The 18,486-nt window shown below is 36.7% G+C and overlaps 1 protein-coding gene across 22 annotated transcripts in view; it reads left to right on the top strand.

Annotated features, from left to right (window-relative positions):
* The window catches only part of DOCK9 (dedicator of cytokinesis 9), a 119,044-nt gene that overhangs the window by 86,617 nt on the left and 13,941 nt on the right, over window positions 1-18,486 (top strand). For 13 of the 22 annotated variants that reach the window (XM_039559333.1, XM_010394082.4, XM_010394088.4 and 10 more), the window contains 10 exons: window positions 1,949-2,063; window positions 3,669-3,735; window positions 7,742-7,789; window positions 9,534-9,670; window positions 12,470-12,585; window positions 14,276-14,413; window positions 14,726-14,908; window positions 15,549-15,662; window positions 15,803-16,018; window positions 17,712-17,769. In XM_039559333.1, the coding sequence (XP_039415267.1) occupies window positions 1,949-2,063; window positions 3,669-3,735; window positions 7,742-7,789; window positions 9,534-9,670; window positions 12,470-12,585; window positions 14,276-14,413; window positions 14,726-14,908; window positions 15,549-15,662; window positions 15,803-16,018; window positions 17,712-17,769 (1,192 nt within the window). Of the gene's footprint in view, window positions 1-1,948; window positions 2,064-3,668; window positions 3,736-7,741; window positions 7,790-9,533; window positions 9,671-10,186; window positions 10,231-12,469; window positions 12,586-14,275; window positions 14,414-14,725; window positions 14,909-15,548; window positions 15,663-15,802; window positions 16,019-17,711; window positions 17,770-18,486 lie in introns of all 22 variants that reach the window. The other 9 variants (XM_039560284.1, XM_010394086.4, XM_039559962.1 and 6 more) reach the window with 2 other exon arrangements.

Raw genomic sequence — 18,486 nt, 5'->3', positions numbered from 1 at the left:
AGTTGTCATGTTGTTAATTACTAATGTGTAGTGATTTCACCGAGTAAAAGGGTTTTCAAAGGAGTCAACGTCCTTTGAAAATTCTGCTCTGGTCTGCCAATTTAGGTAACACAGGATGTATGTTTTGCATGCTGTTAATATTTTCCCCAAATACTTAGTCCTGGCTTCTTATTTGTTGCTTTCTGAACTTTCTTTCTAGTAGATCAGTTGTTCAGTGCATGTTATCTCCAAGTTTTTGCTTATTGCTTGATATCATTAGTGGGGAGCCATGTTTTTGTTCTAATTTTCTTTCAGAGTAATCTGTAGCGTTATGCTTGTGGAATCAGAATAGACTGGAAGTATATCAGTTTCCATTTCAATATGTGCATGCTTTATAGGTTATTGACATTTTTAACATTTTAAAAATTTAGCATTTTTAACATTGACATTTTAAACTAAGCTTCTGAGTAGCTATAGTCCAAGTTTTATCCATGTAGATGTTCAACAGTCTTAGTGGGAATATTATCTAGTGCTCTCAGCAGTTTCTGAAAGTCTAGGAAACTCAAATTCTGTTTCTGCTCTGTCACCCATTAATTGCCTGAGCTGTTATAGTATCCAAAAAGCTGTAGAGTAGCACCTCCTTGTTCACCAGAGATATTTCAAAGATAAACAGTTTTTGAGGTCTTTAGAATCTGCAGTAATCAGGCTCATAGAGGTGTCCACGTCCTCCTAAATTACAGTAACTTCTGGCTGGTATTCATCATAGTTTCACATTCAGTTTCACTGTGTGTCCATTCAATGCCTAGTATGTGAGTTACACATTTACTAGTATCAAATTTGCACAGATTGTTTTAGGACAGCAATTCTTTAATGCAGCATAATGCATTGAAGGGCTCAGCAGTCAATGGTTGTGATTGCTGTGAAATGTTCCTTCATGATTAGTATGTCTCCTGCTTTCAGTTAGGAGTATTCTAGGAAGGGTTGTTCTACCATTGAGGTACTGTCACTTTTTGCTTCGTTTGTGAAACCAAGTGCTTTTCTCCCTTGAGTCTACCTTTGTATTTGTGAAATTTTTTTATAGTGAGAGTTGTACAGATCAATTATACCAGACTGTTGACTTTACAGAAAAGTTATTAAATGCCTGGTTTATTTTCTATTTGCATAAGTGGCATATTGGATGTGAGAATTAGGCACTATAAAGGGCATAATTTATACTTTAAACAAATGTTTATATAGTATATCTATAAAACCTTCAGACTGAGGATTTTGTAACATTAGACTGTGTGAAAATTACTCTTTTACAAGTAAGTCTTTGCCCAAAGTTCAGTTTATATATTTTTACAGTTTTCATTTTTCCATTTTGTTTGTTGGACACATTTTGAAAGACCAATTGCAGTTTTTTTCTTTTTGGACAGATGATAGTATTGTAGATTGCTGATAAACTTCCCAGAAGTGTAGGAATTATATTAAAAAATGAAAGAGGGAGAGGGTTTGGCTTTTGTTTGGGTTTGTTTGTTTGTATGTTGGGGGAGGAGGGGAGGACAAGAGCAAGTTACTTAGTGGTAGTTAATCTTCCCGAGTGCATACTATTGCCCTTCATGTATGTTTTTCTTGAGGTTCAAGTATTCAATCTAAGTAGAAGGGAGGCTTGATTTCTACAATGTGGGCATCTAGGTAAAATTACCTTGATTAATAATCACTCTTAGGTGACTTTTCCTCCTGCTTCTCCTTCTGGGGGGAAAAAAATTATACCTAGAAGGAATTAAAACCAAACAAAGGCAAAGAGGGTTAATTTGGTATACTTCATGTGTGTAATGTGTGTTTTAGTGACCTGTCTCTACATGAAACATTTTTGTCTCCATTCTGAGATCTTTCTTCTGTTGCAGGAATTATTAAAGCAATTGAAAACAATTTAGTTTATTATCAGTTTAAGAACTCTTCAGCCACAATGTATCTGTTTGCTTTTCAGAACCAACAGAGCAGCACTTTAGGAAGTTCTGTTGTTCGATATGACAAACTTGACCAAGCGGAGATCAAAAGTCTGCTCATGTGTTTCCTTCATATTTTAAGAAGCATGTCAGATGGTAGGTAATTCCTCCTGCTTTTTATAAATTCAAAGTAATGTGCTGGATTTATTCCTGTTATTTCATTAACTTTTTGAAATCAGCAGAATATTTGAAGTGTAGGTACCATGCTGTGCTGCATTTTACAAATATGTGTGATGGCTCAAATAAATAATCTGACTGAAACCTTGTAAGCATTAAGTATTCATTATTTAGTCAAAGTGTGAGGCCAACTAAAGGACATTTTAAGAAAGTGAGTATTTGTGCGCGATTGTACAGTTTGGTTTGGAGAACAGGTGAAGAATAATTCGTTGTTCTGTAGAAGTGTCTTGGGCTAGTTCATTCCTCCATTCTGCAGAACTTGCTGTGTGACAAGGAACTAAATTATTTGATTTCTGTATATATTTCCATTTATGGAATATGGGGATATTAGTGCTTCTTCTTTCTCTTGGGATGTTGGTGAGATGATCCATTGAGTTTTTGAGAGTCATATTTTCCTGCAGAAGGTTACAGAGGTATAGAAATACTGCATGAATGGCACACCTTACTTGTTTATTGGGATCATAACATCTTGGAATCATCCCTCTCTGTGATTAATATTTTTTAAAATGTCCAAGTCCCTTTCGGTAAAGACATTGACTTCCTCAGTTTGCGGTGTCAAAAATAGTTAATTTATTCTCTGTGCCTACTTAGTTGTTAATTTTTAAAATTCAAGTTTATATAGTACATGAAGTCTAATTTGTTACACCACTTAATCAACAATGAGTATTGGAAGGTTAGTAAGTATTCAATATCCAATCACTCCATTACATTTTTATGTAATTGCATTGATTTTATTGTATATGTTTGTATTACAAGCAATAATAAAACCCAAAAATAGCTTTTTCACTATTTTACACTTTGAAATATGTAAAAAGTCATCATAATTTCATGGATATTCAAGTTTAAGTTTACATAACCACAGTGGGTATTTTTTTGGTCTCAATTCTGGAACACAAGTGTCAAATAAACTTTTTCATACATCTTTGTAATAACTTTGACTTCATTACCTAATTTTGAACATTTTTACCTAGAGACCAGGGGACAGAAACCAGGTCTTGGCTACTTAACTACAAGCTTTGTAGAACATACATAGCCATGCTAGAAAACTGCACATAAAGAAAAAGTGGAATGTGTTTACTACTATCTGTAGTAAAATACTGTAATTTAGAAAAAGAAGAAAATAATAATTTAATTTAAAAAAAAATGTTGGGACCAATCTGTAAAGAAGCAGGATATAGGACTAACAGTCTGAAATACTGTAAAGTCTTAAATTGTTATAGGGCTATAGGCACTACAGACTACACAACTATTACTATCTAAACTATGAAATTGGATGGGAATATTAAGGATTAATTAATTAACATCATATTGCAGAAACTCATTTGGAGAATTGATATGTGCATTTGTATAATTAGCTTTAAGGAAAGCTTCAAATAGTAATTGTTATCTGTACCCCATAAGCCATTTCTAGATTCTCTGAATCGTCATTATCTGAAAACTAAGAACTGATGTTAACTCTTCTATTTAATATTTTTGTGTGTTTGCTGCCTTTAATCTGTGTTTTAATATTTTTCATTTTCCTAGACGCGTTGTTTACATATTGGAACAAGGCTACAAAATCTGAACTCATGGACTTTTTCACTATTACAGAGTAAGTTTTTGTTGTGCTTGTCATGCAACTATATGTTTTGCTGTTCTGTTAACAGCATGAGTGTGGATATAAGCATGTGTAAATGGTTTTGTTTTGGTTTTTTTTTTTTAATAATACTGTCCTGGTCTGTTCAGAAGTCCTGAATTCGATGTCCACAATTGCATGTCTGTCCAGTTCAATGATAGTCTCTGGAATTAGGCTATACAGAAAGGATCTCAGGAAGTTCTTGAACAAGTAGTGCTCAGAGTATTGCAGTGCTCATGAAAGAGGAACCAACTGTCTTGCTACCTTTCTGCATTAAATTCCATCTTGCAACATCAGCTGTTAAATAGCAAATATATGGTTGCATAGCAAAATTGATAGAATTGCATAACTTCAGAACCATGCTCCTAGCCCATGCTCCTAGCATTCCTCATGTGTCATCTGCTGTTCTCTAAGGGAAGAGATACAGGATGGGTCCACCACTTGTTATCATCAGCTTATCCTGCATCTGAAAAACTTAAAAGCTAAAAGACAAGAAGATATCAGAAAGGCGAATTGAGGTTATTTTGTGCTCAGAATGACAGGTTTGGGGAAGGCAAACACCATTCTGACTTTGCAGTTTGGAGATAGCTAAGTTGCTTGAGGTCTCAGTAAAAAATGGAGCTGAGTTGAAGAGACAGAAAGGCAGTCTTTCCCCTCATTCTCAACTGGCATGGGGAAGAGAGAGCCTGAAAACTGGCTTTCATTTTGGCTTTACACTTTAAAGAAGAACTTTTAACATCTTACTGGAGGAACAAGGGATGTTGCATTGTGTTTTGTATTATTGGAGTAAATACTTACAGTATGAAAAGAGTAAAATAAAATCCGTATTACAGCCTCCACTCACACCACTTCTCTTGATTTGAAAATATGACTTCTAGTTAATTAGTCATTAGTGTTGTGCACTTACCAGTAGTATAGATTACTTTTAATGAAAAATGTTCGTTGTTAATTTGTCTTTGTCATCATCTTGTTATAAAAGCATATTCCCTTTTGAAGATAGTTCTTTCAGAAACTGTGTGGTTATCCTGGAAGCTGGAGACCTTAAATAAAACCCAACAAAACAAAAAACAGCCAATCTGTAACCAAGTGAGTTTAGGCCAGTGTTGCAGTGGGGATACTGCAACATGCATATATCAAACCAGGAGTCCCGTGGAAAGGAAATATATATGGACAGACAGATTCTTGATAGCTGTTTCAGAGATGTTTATTTCTCCAGCCGCATGGCCGGAGCTCTGCCGAGGAACTGTTCCAGTCACGGGACCAAGGGTCCTTCTGCCCGCGCAGGGAACACAAACCAACCAATGGGAACGAGGCTGAGCAGGGCAGGGAAGCCCCGTGTCTGTGCCCTCAGGGCCCCTCTCCCAGGGCTACACGGCAGGGGAGGGGACCCCAACACCTCACCCGTTTTATTTAATAAAAGGAGAATGAAAACAACTGGATTAAACGTAACAAGAACAGTTTCAAGACAAAACAAGCCACCCTCCTGAGTCTTTAAATGTCCAATCAGATTCTGTGGAACATCTTAGGGCTGACAGAAGGGAGACAGAACTCTGAGCATGCTTTGTGGGGAACTGAGGCAGGAGAGGGTTTAACTTCTTCCCTCCCCTTTTCATCCCCCACTCGGCATTGGAAAGGGATTTTTGGGAAACAATTGGCAAAAGCATGGTTTTGTGAGGGAAACCATGGGTGAAAAAACGGATTGGGAATACACTGGGGGTAATAGGATATAGGGTAAAAGGGAAAGGTGGGATTAGGAAAGGGAGACTGTAGGGGGGGCTTACAATGGAGATATTGTCTAACATGACTACGATTTTTAGCATATAATACTGCCTTTCACAGAAACACCATCAGGCCAGTGACCTGCGATGCTTGTAACCCTTTTCTACCTCATATAATTTTGAATTCCACTACCTCTCCATCTCCCAAGCTTGGGATGCATTTTTCAGGGTTATTCTTTTTAATAGCAGTTCTATGCACGAATATGTCTTGCTGGTTGTCACACCTTGTTATAAAACCATAATTTTGCTTAACATTATACCATTTACTATCCCTAAGGTCTTAGTTACTATGATCTTTTCCTTCTTCCGAGTGGCTGCTGTTTTCTGTCTCGCTGCGTCTTTGCTCTCTCTTTCGGTCGCTCCTGTGTTGGAATTGTCGGGGCTGCTGGTGCCTGCGCGCTCTTCCCGGGGTTGCGTTCAGGGCTGCACGGGCCGGGCCGGGGCCGCACCACTCCAGTTCTCCGTGCGTCGCTCCTCTGGTCGCAAGCTTTTGCTGCCGCTGCCAGGCGCTGTACCCACGTCTCGGCCGGGCCCCCGAGCGATGACTCCCCCGCGCTCCGCTCCAGTGCGCCTTTCGGCTGGGCGCGGCTCCGCTCCACCGCCATCACCGCCAGCCGCCGCCCACGCATTGCCCCTCTCGGCCGGGCGTTCACGGGGCTCGCTCCACCACGCGCTGTGCTGGGCCGGGCGGGCACCGCCGGGTCCCGCCGCGCCTCGCTCTGCCGCCGACACTGCGGCTCGCGTGGCTCCGCCCGCGCGCGGGAACTGCCTCGCTGCTGCTCGCAGAGCGCTCGGTGCACGTGGCCTGGGCCGCACGGTCCCTGAGCCAGGCTTCCCTTCGCCAGGACACAGCTGACATTGCTCAACAGTCTCGGTAATTAAATAATATTCACGAAATATTCTTCCATCGGCATATATTTTGACTCCAGTATTAACTGTCCCCAAACGGTTTTCCAAAAGCCCTTCGTAAGAATTAAATCCCAAGAAACATAGAAAAAGTTCTTAAACAACCATGCCAGGAAGTGTTTCAGTTCTTTTTGAGCTTGAATCAAGCTAAAATTTACAAATCGTTGTTCAAGAATCATTTTAAGTTTAAGATAAATGTCCATATGCGGCTCTGGAGCCAAGAGTCTTCCCACCGTTCCTCCATAGTTTAGATACGGAATAGCAAAGCAAAACCAAGAAGAGGAATCCAAAGTTTCCAGGGTTTACTCACACAAATCAGTCGCTTAGGGATCGGGGATCGTTCTGCTCACAATTCTCCACCATTATGTTGCAGTGGGGATCCTGCAACACGCATATATCAAACCAGGAGTCCCGTGGAAAGGAAATATATATGGACAGACAGATTCTTGATAGCTGTTTCAGAGATGTTTATTTCTCCAGCCGCATGGCCAGGATCTGCCGAGGAACTGTTCCAGTCACGGGACCAAGGGTCCTTCTGCCCGTGCAGGGAACACAAACCAACCAATGGGAACGAGGCTGAGCAGGGGCAGGGAAACCCCGTGTCTGTGCCCTCAGGGCCCCTCTCCCAGGGCTACACGGCGGGGGAGGGACCCCAACAGGCCAGGGTGGGGGGGAAGCGAAATGTTTTGCCCTTATTTTGAGCACTTACACACAATTTACAGAATTTGTGTAAATAGGCAATGTCTGGTTATCTCTTTGCGTCCCTCCTTCGTGTTACTTGCCCTGGCTTGTTGTCCATTTGTAGATAACTGTGACTGTGAGCCTCACGTCACATCATGAAATCTTGCCTGTGAGAATTGAGGCTAAACACTTCTTCTCTAAGTATTTAAAATGCGTTCAAGATGGAGCACTTGAAGCTGATGTTTACAGTTTTCTAAGGTGTTTTGTTTTTTCACCATTTAGTTCATCTGCCTTGTCACTGTTGGACTCACAGTGGCTGTTTGGATTCAGAGCTTTGGGATAGGTGTGCTCTGGAGGCACCTTAGGGGCCTTTTGCTGTCATTCCAAATTTGCCCAGAAACACCAACCATCTGTGACTGGTTTTAGAAGAGCCACATTTACCTTTTCTTGGCATGGGGTGGCTTGGGGTCTGGAAGGGAATTTTAAGCATGGGAGAAATAAAGTAGTTTTATGATGTAAGAGTTTAAAGTTAACAATAATAGTTGAATAATTCCAATGTACATAAATCTAGAAAAGATTGTTTTAAGTGTGGCCTCTCTGACTTGTGTTCTCTGCAGGGTGTGCTTACATCAGTTCCAGTACATGGGAAAACGATACATAGCCAGGTACTGTGTGGAATTTAAATTTCACTGTCTTGTTTGCTAATAATGACAGTGTGTACAATATGCCTTGAACCTCTGTAACAAATAAATTGCACGAGTAGAAGAGTTACTGTGAAATGATGCATAAGATTTTGAAGTAAGTAACTGGTTGCTGTATTAACAAATCTGAATCCTGTCTGGAAGTCTGGTATTGTTTTAGAATGATCTGTGAGCTGTTTTGTTAATAATGACTTTAAAATCCACCCCTTAAATGCTATCTTTTACAGCATTTTTTCCTTGAAATAATGTCTTTGGGAAAGAAATTTTATTATTTGTTTTGTTTATTCAGTTGGCCATAAAACCATGTGAATTGAAATGTTTTAGAAATTTTGTATATATAGTGTTTTTACTTGAAGGTGAGTAGTGAACATTCCAACGCTGCTGTTTTTAAATTTGAAGTCCGAAGAAAATCTGTGGGAGTCAGAAACTTTTATCAAATTGTTTTAGTATCTTTACATTATTTTTTTTTAATACAAAGTAGTTTTTAATGGAGTAAAAGATAGCAACTTCTTTAGGCCTTACGCAGTGGTTAATTTGGTAATACAGTTATAATTAAACTGGTGTGGTTAAAATACTGGCCCTCTTGAACTCAGTGAGAAAGTTGTTGCTGACTTTGGATGGTTATACATTCTAACTATAATGTTGGCTTTTTTGGTTTTAATTTAGATAATGTGAATCTTTTTCTACAAACTTGACTATCTAGTTGGAGATTTTTCTGGGAAAAAAAAGTTCATATAACCTAAAAAAACTCAAAAATAAATCTGGCTTTCTTAAGGTTTTGATTGTAATCTTTGTGTTCAAATGTACGTCAAACTCTGGATTTACAGGAGTCTATAATTCTCAGGCTTTTTGTAAAAATTCTTCCAACTACTTTGTTTGGCTAGTTTGTGGAGGGCACTACCACTCTTCCTTTTTGTTTACTGATCACCTGGTCTGTGTGCTGCATGTTAATGTTGAAAATGTTGAGCTATTGAAATCATCTGGTGTTGTGGATTTTCCCCGTAAATGTAGCTTTCATGTCTTTCACATTGTCACTACACTGAAGTATATCACAGTCAATGCACGTACTCTCAAAATACACAAGTGACAGAGAATGAAAGGGAGCAGGGAATTCTGTAACTCAAGCACTGGTTTTCATTTTCCATCAGCTCTGGTGGTGGTACACAATAGGAAGTTAGCCGGTACTGATTGCTAACACAGATCACTTTTCTGTTTTCTTCATTTGATTGCTGCAAATTTAACAAAGTCTATGGCTCTTCTCCCTTCCTGCTTGGGTAAGAAGTATATGATACTATCAGTTAATTCCTGCTCTCCTGTTGCATGTCTGCTTTCTAATTTTACCGCTGTGTGTCCTAACTTTTTTGCTAAAATTTTTGCAATCAAAATAGAGGATTCCGTTTTGGGTTCTGAATGTTTTCAGAATATTTATGTTCTCAAATATTTATTTTTTCAAAAGCTCTGAAGTGAATTTAGCACTTCAAGAGTGGCTGCTCGTGTGCTTTTGCTTTCATGCTTTGAGGTTTTAGAAAGAGTTTGCTGTGATGCTTTTTTTTAAGCTACCTATTTTTGTTTTATAAAGAAAACAGTGAATAGGTTGCATTATAATTCTTTCTATAAAACTTCTTGTGCTTAACTAACAGCACTTCCTGTCTTGCTGCAGTTTGACATGTCTAACTTTTGCTTCTATCCCATTTCACCCATCTTGCAGGAACCAGGAGGGGTTAGGATCCATAGTTCATGATCGAAAATCTCAGACATTGCCTGTTTCCCGTAACAGAACAGGAATGATGCATGCCAGATTGCAGCAGCTGAGCAGCCTGGATAACTCTCTCACTTTTAACCACAGTAAGTCTCATGACATGATAACATCTGTCATCCTCAACCAGTACCACAACACCAGAGACAGGTCCCAGAGCCGCACCAGTGCATCCCAATGACTTTTACTGTTCTAGGTCAAACGAATAGCTGGAAGCAGTCAATGGTCTGTTCTCTGCTTTATAATAGAACAATCAATGCTGGCTGATGCCATTACATGGAGCATGGTTAACTACAGTGTATCTTAAAACTCTATTTTAGTTTGTTTTTAGTTATATGCACCTCAAACTTGTGCTGCACAAAGTTACGAAATTTACCTTTTTTTGTTCCTATTTGCTTTATTAGGCTTCAGTTTTTTTCTCCTACTCACTCTTATAAATTACTAGTCTAAAAGTAAATATATGCACTCTGACCATATCTCCATGTTTTGACATCCCCTAAGGAGAAATAAGTTTCTTAGAATTTCTACGAGGATTATGAGCCCATGATTTAGTTTGTCTGGAAGTGAAAAAGCGTCCAATAATGAAGTGATTTTTCTGTTTTCAGTGTGAGAAAGATATCAAGTATTCTTGGAATTTCTGTAGACAATGGTAAGATTTAATCAGGTTGAAGTCAGCTTGTATAGACTGCTGTATCGAAAACTAAATCTGCTTGTGGCCTATCTTTTTAAACATTCTGCTTCTAAATTGCAATATACTGTATGTAAAGTATTCTAAAGCACCATTTTTCAATTTTCAGCTTCAGAAAACAATGAAACTGGTTGACTAATCCAGTAAAATACAACACTGGTACTGAAAAGAGCTGTGTGCAGAAAAACAATTATTTGAGTTAACTGTATGTTCACTGTGTTCATTCTTTGATTTCCCAAAGCATATCTAACTGTCCCTTAAAATCTTTTAGCTCTTTTTCTGTTATATATAGCAAAATAGCCTAATTGCACAAGACTTATCACATTGTCTTGTGTAAAAGTGCAAAAAAAAAATTACCACAAAGCCTGTATTCATAAATGCATTATCACATCTGTTTAAATGTAAGAAATGAAATTGCTTGCTTTTAAAATGTCAGACAAGTATATCTGTAAAAATTACTCTTTTTTTCTTACCATCAGTCTGCTACTGCTGTATCATCATAATTTCTACATGGTTGCTGATACACAAAAGAAAGCCTTTACACTATGTGGCTACACATTCAATACAGTATAATTCTTTGTAGATAAAGACTGATTTTTTTTTAAAAAAAAGGCCTCTGAGAAATAGCATGTCCCTATGCAAAGGGATTTCATACTTTCAGAACTTGGCAATGTTTACTGATTTTTTAGGAAACAGTGAGCTGAAAGATTTTTAAAAATGCATGCTTATGTAAAAGAAACTTTCTGTTCTCTTCCATCTAAAGGAAGTTATGAAGGAAGGTCTCTCATTCAGATAACTTTGTTTAAACTGATAATAGGTGGGGTTTTTTTAATGGACATTTAATAAATATCAGGATGTTACACCTTCTGTTGACCAAAGGTTTTACAAATTGAAAATATATTGCTGTAAAAACCACGTTGAGTGTGAGATTGATTTTTATATCTTTGCTCTTGTTGCTGTTAACTTCCAGACTTGTTTAGTTGTCAGTCTGCCTCTATGATGTATCCAAAGTAGCATTCAGAGCTTGAATAATCTTGTAGGTTTTCTGTGTGGTATACATAAAGGAAGGAAGTGTCTGCTGGAAATAGTTGCTTTACTTGTTTCTAAAATCAAGATCCTTTGGCAAGATAGTTGTCTATTAGTGTAAATTATAAACTATTTTCTCCCTTTCTAACCACCTAAGCAAGAAATAGAACTGAAATAATGGTGTAAGTGATATATCTCATCTCTGAGAAATCTCAGTATAGTTCTGTGCTTAAAGAAAGAATGTATGAATCTAAAGAAACTGGTGGTTGTGGGTATACATGCATACTTCAGACAGGGAAGCGAGAAGATGCAGAAAGAAGTGGCCAGGTGTCATTATAAAAGAGTATGGCATTTCTTCTGCTCTTTACTTGATCTCAACAAGTTTGTCATCCTTGTCATTGATTTAGTGATGCTAAGTTGACTGTAAATCTAACATACAAACATGATCCAGACCAAATTTTTATAAAGCAACCCAGGCACATTTGTCAATCTGGTATAAAGACCAGCGATAGTGAACAGAAGTGACACATTATTATCAATGCTGAAGAAGGATATATTTTTAAATTTATTAAAATACACTATGGAGCTAGAAGTGGAAAAATGTTTTAATAAATATGGAGCTATTGCATGATACTGCTACAAGAGCAGAATTCATCACTTGGGTGTTAAACTGCATATAAGTATGGGATTGTATTCCTTCAACTCTTACTATTTTGTATTTTTATCATGGTTGACTTGCGATTAACTTTGAGACCATTGTAACATCACTAAATTACCAAAATTACATCTTTTCAGCTGTAACTTCATCCTACTGCAGTACTTATCAATATATATGTGTGTATATATATAACTGTGTACCTTTCTATATATATATACGTGTGTATACATGCACATATATATGAACTAGCACATAGTTTTTAACTGCTATTTAATGCTTCTATTGTTAAAATTCTTACTTAATATATTTTTTGATCCTGTGCAAATTATGTTAGAATAATTGTATGATCATATTTGAAACTATTTAAATACATACAAATTATTTTTCTGTATTGAATACTAACTTCTGTCAGGCTTTTTACCTGTTAATCTTTTCCTAGTTCAGCAAGTGTTTTGGAAATAAGAAACATTTAAATGAGTGTATCCAGCACTTACGCTTCATTTGGAATTTCTGTAGGCTATGGCCATTCAGATGCAGATGTCCTTCACCAGTCTTTACTTGAAGCAAATACTGCCACCGAAGTTTGCATTACAATTCTGGACACTCTATCATTATTCACAATGGCTTTTAAGGTTTGTTCATGACTTGGTGTTAACTTCTCTCATAAATATCTTTGAGAAGAAATATTTTTAAAACTATTTTTTAAATTATATTTTGTAGTCGATTAATTTAGCATTGCATTTTTTGTTTTTCTAGCATTGTATTTTATTACTGTCATGTAAAATCGATATCTTACAGCAAAATTCTTTGTCTTCAGTCACACATCATACATCAGCAGTAATCTGTGGGAAAAGCTCCTTCCTCAGCCTAACTTCATAAAAATTGTTCTAGAAGCTTTAGTGTCTACCTAATATTAGTGGTAAAAGTGTCTTTTAAAGGCCATGTGAGGTGAAAGATCTATGGCAAAACCATAATTCGACACTCTCAGACTTTCATATCGAACTTGGCTGCTTATTATGGTAATGCACTCCTTAACAGTGATTTGTGTGTTCCTCTTTCAATTTTTCCACTAATAAGGCTTCTTTTAGCTTTATCAGTTGCTGTAGCTCTCCTGTGGAATCTCTGTATAGCATGCCCACTTACTTAACCCTCTTGTCTGTTTTTCTGAGATTTTCCAGGCATAAAAATCGAAGCCATAAAAAGGAGAGATGATAACTCTAACTTGTTTCTCCTCTAATTGGGGCAGTGTATCCAGATTCTTGCTTGAAGATTCAAATTTAATGTCTGATCTTTAATCTAGTTATGAAAACATCACCTTATTTACAATGAGATTCCTTTTTCTGGTAATTTAATTAATAGAGTTTAGAGCCAGTTCTGTCCACAGACCTCATGACAGAATTGAAAATGAAGATACCTAGCTATAACAATTTAAAGAGGAATGAACACTAATCTTTTCATTATCAACCCATCATGCTTGGAATGACAATCCTTCAAGGTTATCTGTGTGTTGTATATTGAGAAAGTAGGCAAGAGTATGCCAGAATAGTCTCAAAGATCCAAACAAAACAGGTAGGAGAATCAAGAGCTTCTATACAATAAACTGCACTAAAATACATAAATTCAGAGCCATGTGATGTTTTGGGTAGTAAGGGACTTTCAGAGGTCATGTAGTTCAGCCCTTCTGCATGGGCAGAGACAACTTCCACTAGGCCAAGTTGCTCAAAGCCCCATCCAGCCTGGCCTTGGAAAACCTTCCAATGAAGTGGGCGTCCTCTACTTCCCAGGGCAGCCTGTTCCATTGCCTCAGCACCCTCACTGTAAAAAAAGTCCTGCTTATGTCCAGTCTGAATCTACCCTCTTCCACTCCTTTGGAGTATATAGTAATGACAAGGAAGAGGGGAGTGCACTGAGGGGAGTTGCAGAAGGTGCAAGACCTTGTAGAATCATGTTGTAGTAGAAGATACTGCTATGAGAAAATTCCACTGTCTGAGCTGCTAAAGCCAGTGTAAGCAAAGTCTGTTAATACTTTGAGTGTGCCTCTCAAAAAACTATTAATAGTAATGGATTTAATCGACAAATGATAAAAACAACTGTGTTCTGTAAGTCTATTCGGAAGGTAACAATTCCTTTATAAGCAAAATTAATGAAGTGTTAGCAATACCTAATTAGAATTCAGAGGGATGTGTGTTATTAAACATTTTGGTAATGCTATAGAGATTATATTTTTTAAATGTCTTGCTTTTTGATGATCTGTATATATTCTTAGAGTAGTATAAATGTATTGCTGTACAAAACTCCTAAATTCTCACTATCATTTTAAAGAATCAGCTACTGACTGATCACGGACATAATCCACTGATGAAGAAAGTATTTGATGTATACCTCTGCTTCCTGCAAAAGAATCAGTCTGAAACAGCACTGAAAAATGTATTCAGTGCTTTAAGGGCACTTATTTACAAGGTAAGAAGTTTAAAAAAATTCATGTTCAAGTACTTGTCCAGTTCTTTAGTTAACAATATACTATGTAAGAATTTTAGAACTAACATCCCAAAATAAAATTGGTGAATAAGGACTGATCTGATCTCAACAGTGTGGAATGCTTGTCCTTGGATTTGCTGTAAAGATTGTTTTGTGTCATGAACTACTATAACTCTTGTTTTTTCCACAGTTTGAGGATATGAATATATTTGTGTTTTTCTTGACATGCTTATTTTATCAAGATCTGACACTAGTTTTAATGAATAAATTCTTTGTTTTTTTCTTTTTCCTCAGTTTCCTTCTACATTTTATGAAGGTAGAGCTGATATGTGTTCTGCACTGTGCTATGAAATTCTGAAGTACTGTAATTCCAAACTGAGTTCAATTCGTAATGAAGCTTCACAGTTACTGTACTTTTTAATGAGAAATAATTTTGACTACACAGGGAAGAAGTCTTTTGTCCGAACACATCTGCAAGTTAGTATATCATCTTTATTTTTGGGTTTGGGGGGTTTTTTTAATATTCTAGATACACAGTTGCATACCAGTGTGCAAAGCCCTGTCAGATACATACTTAAAATAAATTCTTTGGAGTTCAAGCAAGGCTGGTACTAAGAGTAAGAAGATGGCAATAAAAATGTATTCAGTACAAGGAAATACTTAGAAACAGTTGGATGACCCTGTGTTTTGTAGGAAATAAATTTATTTGTCAGTAGAAACGTTCTGTTTTGTAGATGTTATTTTGTTTGTTAAATGGTGTACCCTGTTGCATCTGAAGAAGGAAAAGAATGCAGCAACAAGCACGTAAAAGTCTAAAATAAAACAAATAATTAGAAAATTGTGTGTCCTGACAAAGCTGGGAACAGTAGTTTGCCAGTTTAATGACCTCTAGCTAGTTCACCTAGCAGTCAGTCATGTGTTTTGAATTTACACAAGCCTGTTTTTTCTTGCCTATGTTTTTGTACAAGTAATTGGTAAAAAAATCCCAAACATTATTTTCTTTAGGAGAATAGTTTTTCAATTAAAAAGAACAAAACTTCCATTGTAATTGCTTCATAGGTACATCTCAAGGGTATTTAATGAAATATGCACTAACAAGATATTTGTTTCTGTCAAGGTTATTATTTCAGTCAGCCAGTTAATTGCTGATGTGGTTGGAATTGGAGGAACCAGATTTCAGCAGTCTCTTTCCATCATCAATAATTGTGCCAATAACGACAGAATTATAAAGGTCTGTTTTAATTCTTATTTCCATACTGTAGAAGGATGCTTGAAGACTCTTTCATAGTATCTTTTCCAATTATGTTTTATCATTTTGTTGTGCAAAGATTAGGAAAAGATAGTAGTTAACCTGACTTTTCCATGTTTTAGCACACTACATTTCCTTCTGATGTTAAGGATTTAACCAAACGGATTCGCACAGTACTGATGGCTACAGCTCAGATGAAGGAGCATGAGAATGATCCAGAAATGCTTGTAGACCTCCAGTACAGTTTGGCAAAGTCTTATGCGAGTACACCTGAACTGAGGAAGACATGGTTAGACAGCATGGCAAGGATCCATGTTAAAAATGGAGATCTTTCAGAGGTAAGAGAAAAAAAAATCAAACTAGTTTTAGCTTTGTAATAAGCTTAAGCTTATCTTTATAGAACGAGAATGGGCTATATGTAGTTGTTAGTGTGTAACATAATAAATATTTTTAATAAACTTTGAATTGTTAGTAAATTATTTTCAATAGCTGATAAGTTTTTGTCCTACCCAAGTACATCTGTAAGTAATTTCTGGTTATTAATGTAAGGAACATGTTTAACTGCTATAGCTGACACACTACTAAGAATGGAATGCTCAATGCAAGCCATGAAAGACAAGCCTTTTGCTTAAAAATATCTTTGTTATTACTTGTTAAAGCACTTAAAGCCACTCCTTGAACTCTCCTCCAGTTGCCTTTACAGAATTAGCTTGATTTTATTCCAAATTGCTTACTAAAAAAACTGCTAATGTTCTTAAAACTGACAAATAATTTCTTGTGTTGTTTGAATAAAAGAAAAGCTTTCTGATTTTACTGTGCTCTTAAAACATTCAGTTCTAGCAAAAAGGAGAATTGGAAGTGGAGATTATGATATGTCTTAATGTAAATATTTTATCCAGATACAGATTAATTTCGTCTCTTTCTGGAAGTTTTTTCCATCTGAAAGTAAATTGCTTTGTATGAAATCATTGAATTTCGTAAACATCTGTTAAAATGAGCATCATATGAGCAAGTAAATACCTCCAGGAAATAGAAGCTGCAGTCTTCCTAACTTAATTCTTAGTACTAGAATTCTCTTCTTCTACATGGTAGCAAAACAGAAGGCATGCACATTAGTCTGTTATTAGCTTGTCTTTTGAAGTGAACAACTTCAGCTATCTGAGAAGACAAGGTGTTTTAGTCCATTTCAGTTCTGGTTTTATTTTTTTTTAATTAAAATTTTGGAATCTTTGACTATGCAACTAGATGAGGATGTCTGTCAATCACCAAGTTCAACTCTGTACAAAGTATGAGTTAGAATTGCTGGCAGATTCTTACCTTTTTCCTTCACCTCCATTGTCTGAGGTTGTGCAGCCTCCATATAGAAGCTGTTCAACTGATAATTACAGTTAGAGAAACACTTTGCTGAAAGCCTTTTTAGTAAAACAAGAATCTCAAGTTGGTTTTTTTAAGGTCCTTTCTGTGGAGAAAAGTGGTCAGTGTCAAATTCATAAAAAATCTCAGATATCTGAAAATTATTTTGTCCCTCTTATTTTTTTTTCTGTTTTCCAAACTGCACCAACCAAATTCCTTCAAATTCTATTCATAGGTCACGTCTCTCTTGCTGCTTTCAAATGGTCTGTCACCAGTTTCTTCTGCATTTCTCTTTGTATGGAGCCAAAAAGCAGACAAAGGGCAGAAGGGCTACCAAATGCTGAGTAGAATCTTTAATAGTTTAACACTTAAAATATCTCTCCCCAAAAAAGAGATTCACCTGTTTTTATTACAGCATGTGATCCATGGTCACTCTTAGATAATGCACTGCTGTCCATGCCACTCAGTGCTCTGGTTAAGAAGGAGTGAGTGCACTTGCACAGTTACTGTTTTACTGAAATACTGGAGAATTCTTACAGTAGTCATATATATCTCCTGCAAAGCAGCAGAAAGGAAAACTGAGGAAATTGTCTCATGCTGGGGCTCTCCTTATATACTTTGCTTTTAATAGTCCCATGTTAATTGTATTTTAAAAGATTGTTACTCTTTCTGTTTTAGGCAGCAATGTGCTATGTCCATGTTGCAGCACTGGTTGCAGAATATCTCACACGAAAAGGTATGATTTCAAAACCTTATTTTAATGTATTCAAATATATTTTTTCATTATGGTTTGGGAAAATCAATAGTTTCCTTGACGAAGTTGTAGGTATTTCAGTGTTCACCAGAGAAAAAATTCTGACCTAACCAGGTAGCATACTCACATATTTAGGAGTATACTTGCATATCTAAGAGGCAGCATTTCAGAAAAAGGCAAAGTAAATTTTTAGGAAAGTAAAAATTTTAGTTTTACGCTGGAGCTGCTAATAGCTCAAATCAGATCTTTTCTAAAGGAAAGTTATCAGTGAATATTCTTGTTCAACAAGGAATCCCCTCAGTGCCTCTGGGGAAACCTGGCATTGCCAGAGGAGTCAAAATAAATTTGTACAAATTTTCAGATGTTCAGTCAGTGATAATAGTGCTCAGGATGTTTCACCCTGTTGTGGTATTCTGTACCAGCAGCTGTCTGTAAAAGTGAGTTCTGATGACCCTTGAGATAGGGTAGAAAACTATCTTTAGGATCAGAAGAGTTCTCAATCAGGGATTTGAGAAAATAAAAGATTATGTGGATTTCATTAAGAAAAAGAGATCTCTAGATCTCTAGAAGAAAATTTCAGGGATCTGTTAAGACCAATTATGATGTTGAGATAGTGTTTTGGATTTGTAGGCAAATTAATGTTCGCAGGTTTTTAGCTTTGCCTTTGCATGACAGTTCAAAATGAAGCAAAATCATGAG

Source organism: Corvus cornix, chromosome 1 (assembly GCF_000738735.6).
Source record: "Corvus cornix cornix isolate S_Up_H32 chromosome 1, ASM73873v5, whole genome shotgun sequence".
Lineage (NCBI taxonomy): Eukaryota > Metazoa > Chordata > Aves > Passeriformes > Corvidae > Corvus > Corvus cornix.
Note: the sequence above shows the minus strand (reverse complement) of the source record. Positions and strands in the feature narration are given on the sequence as shown.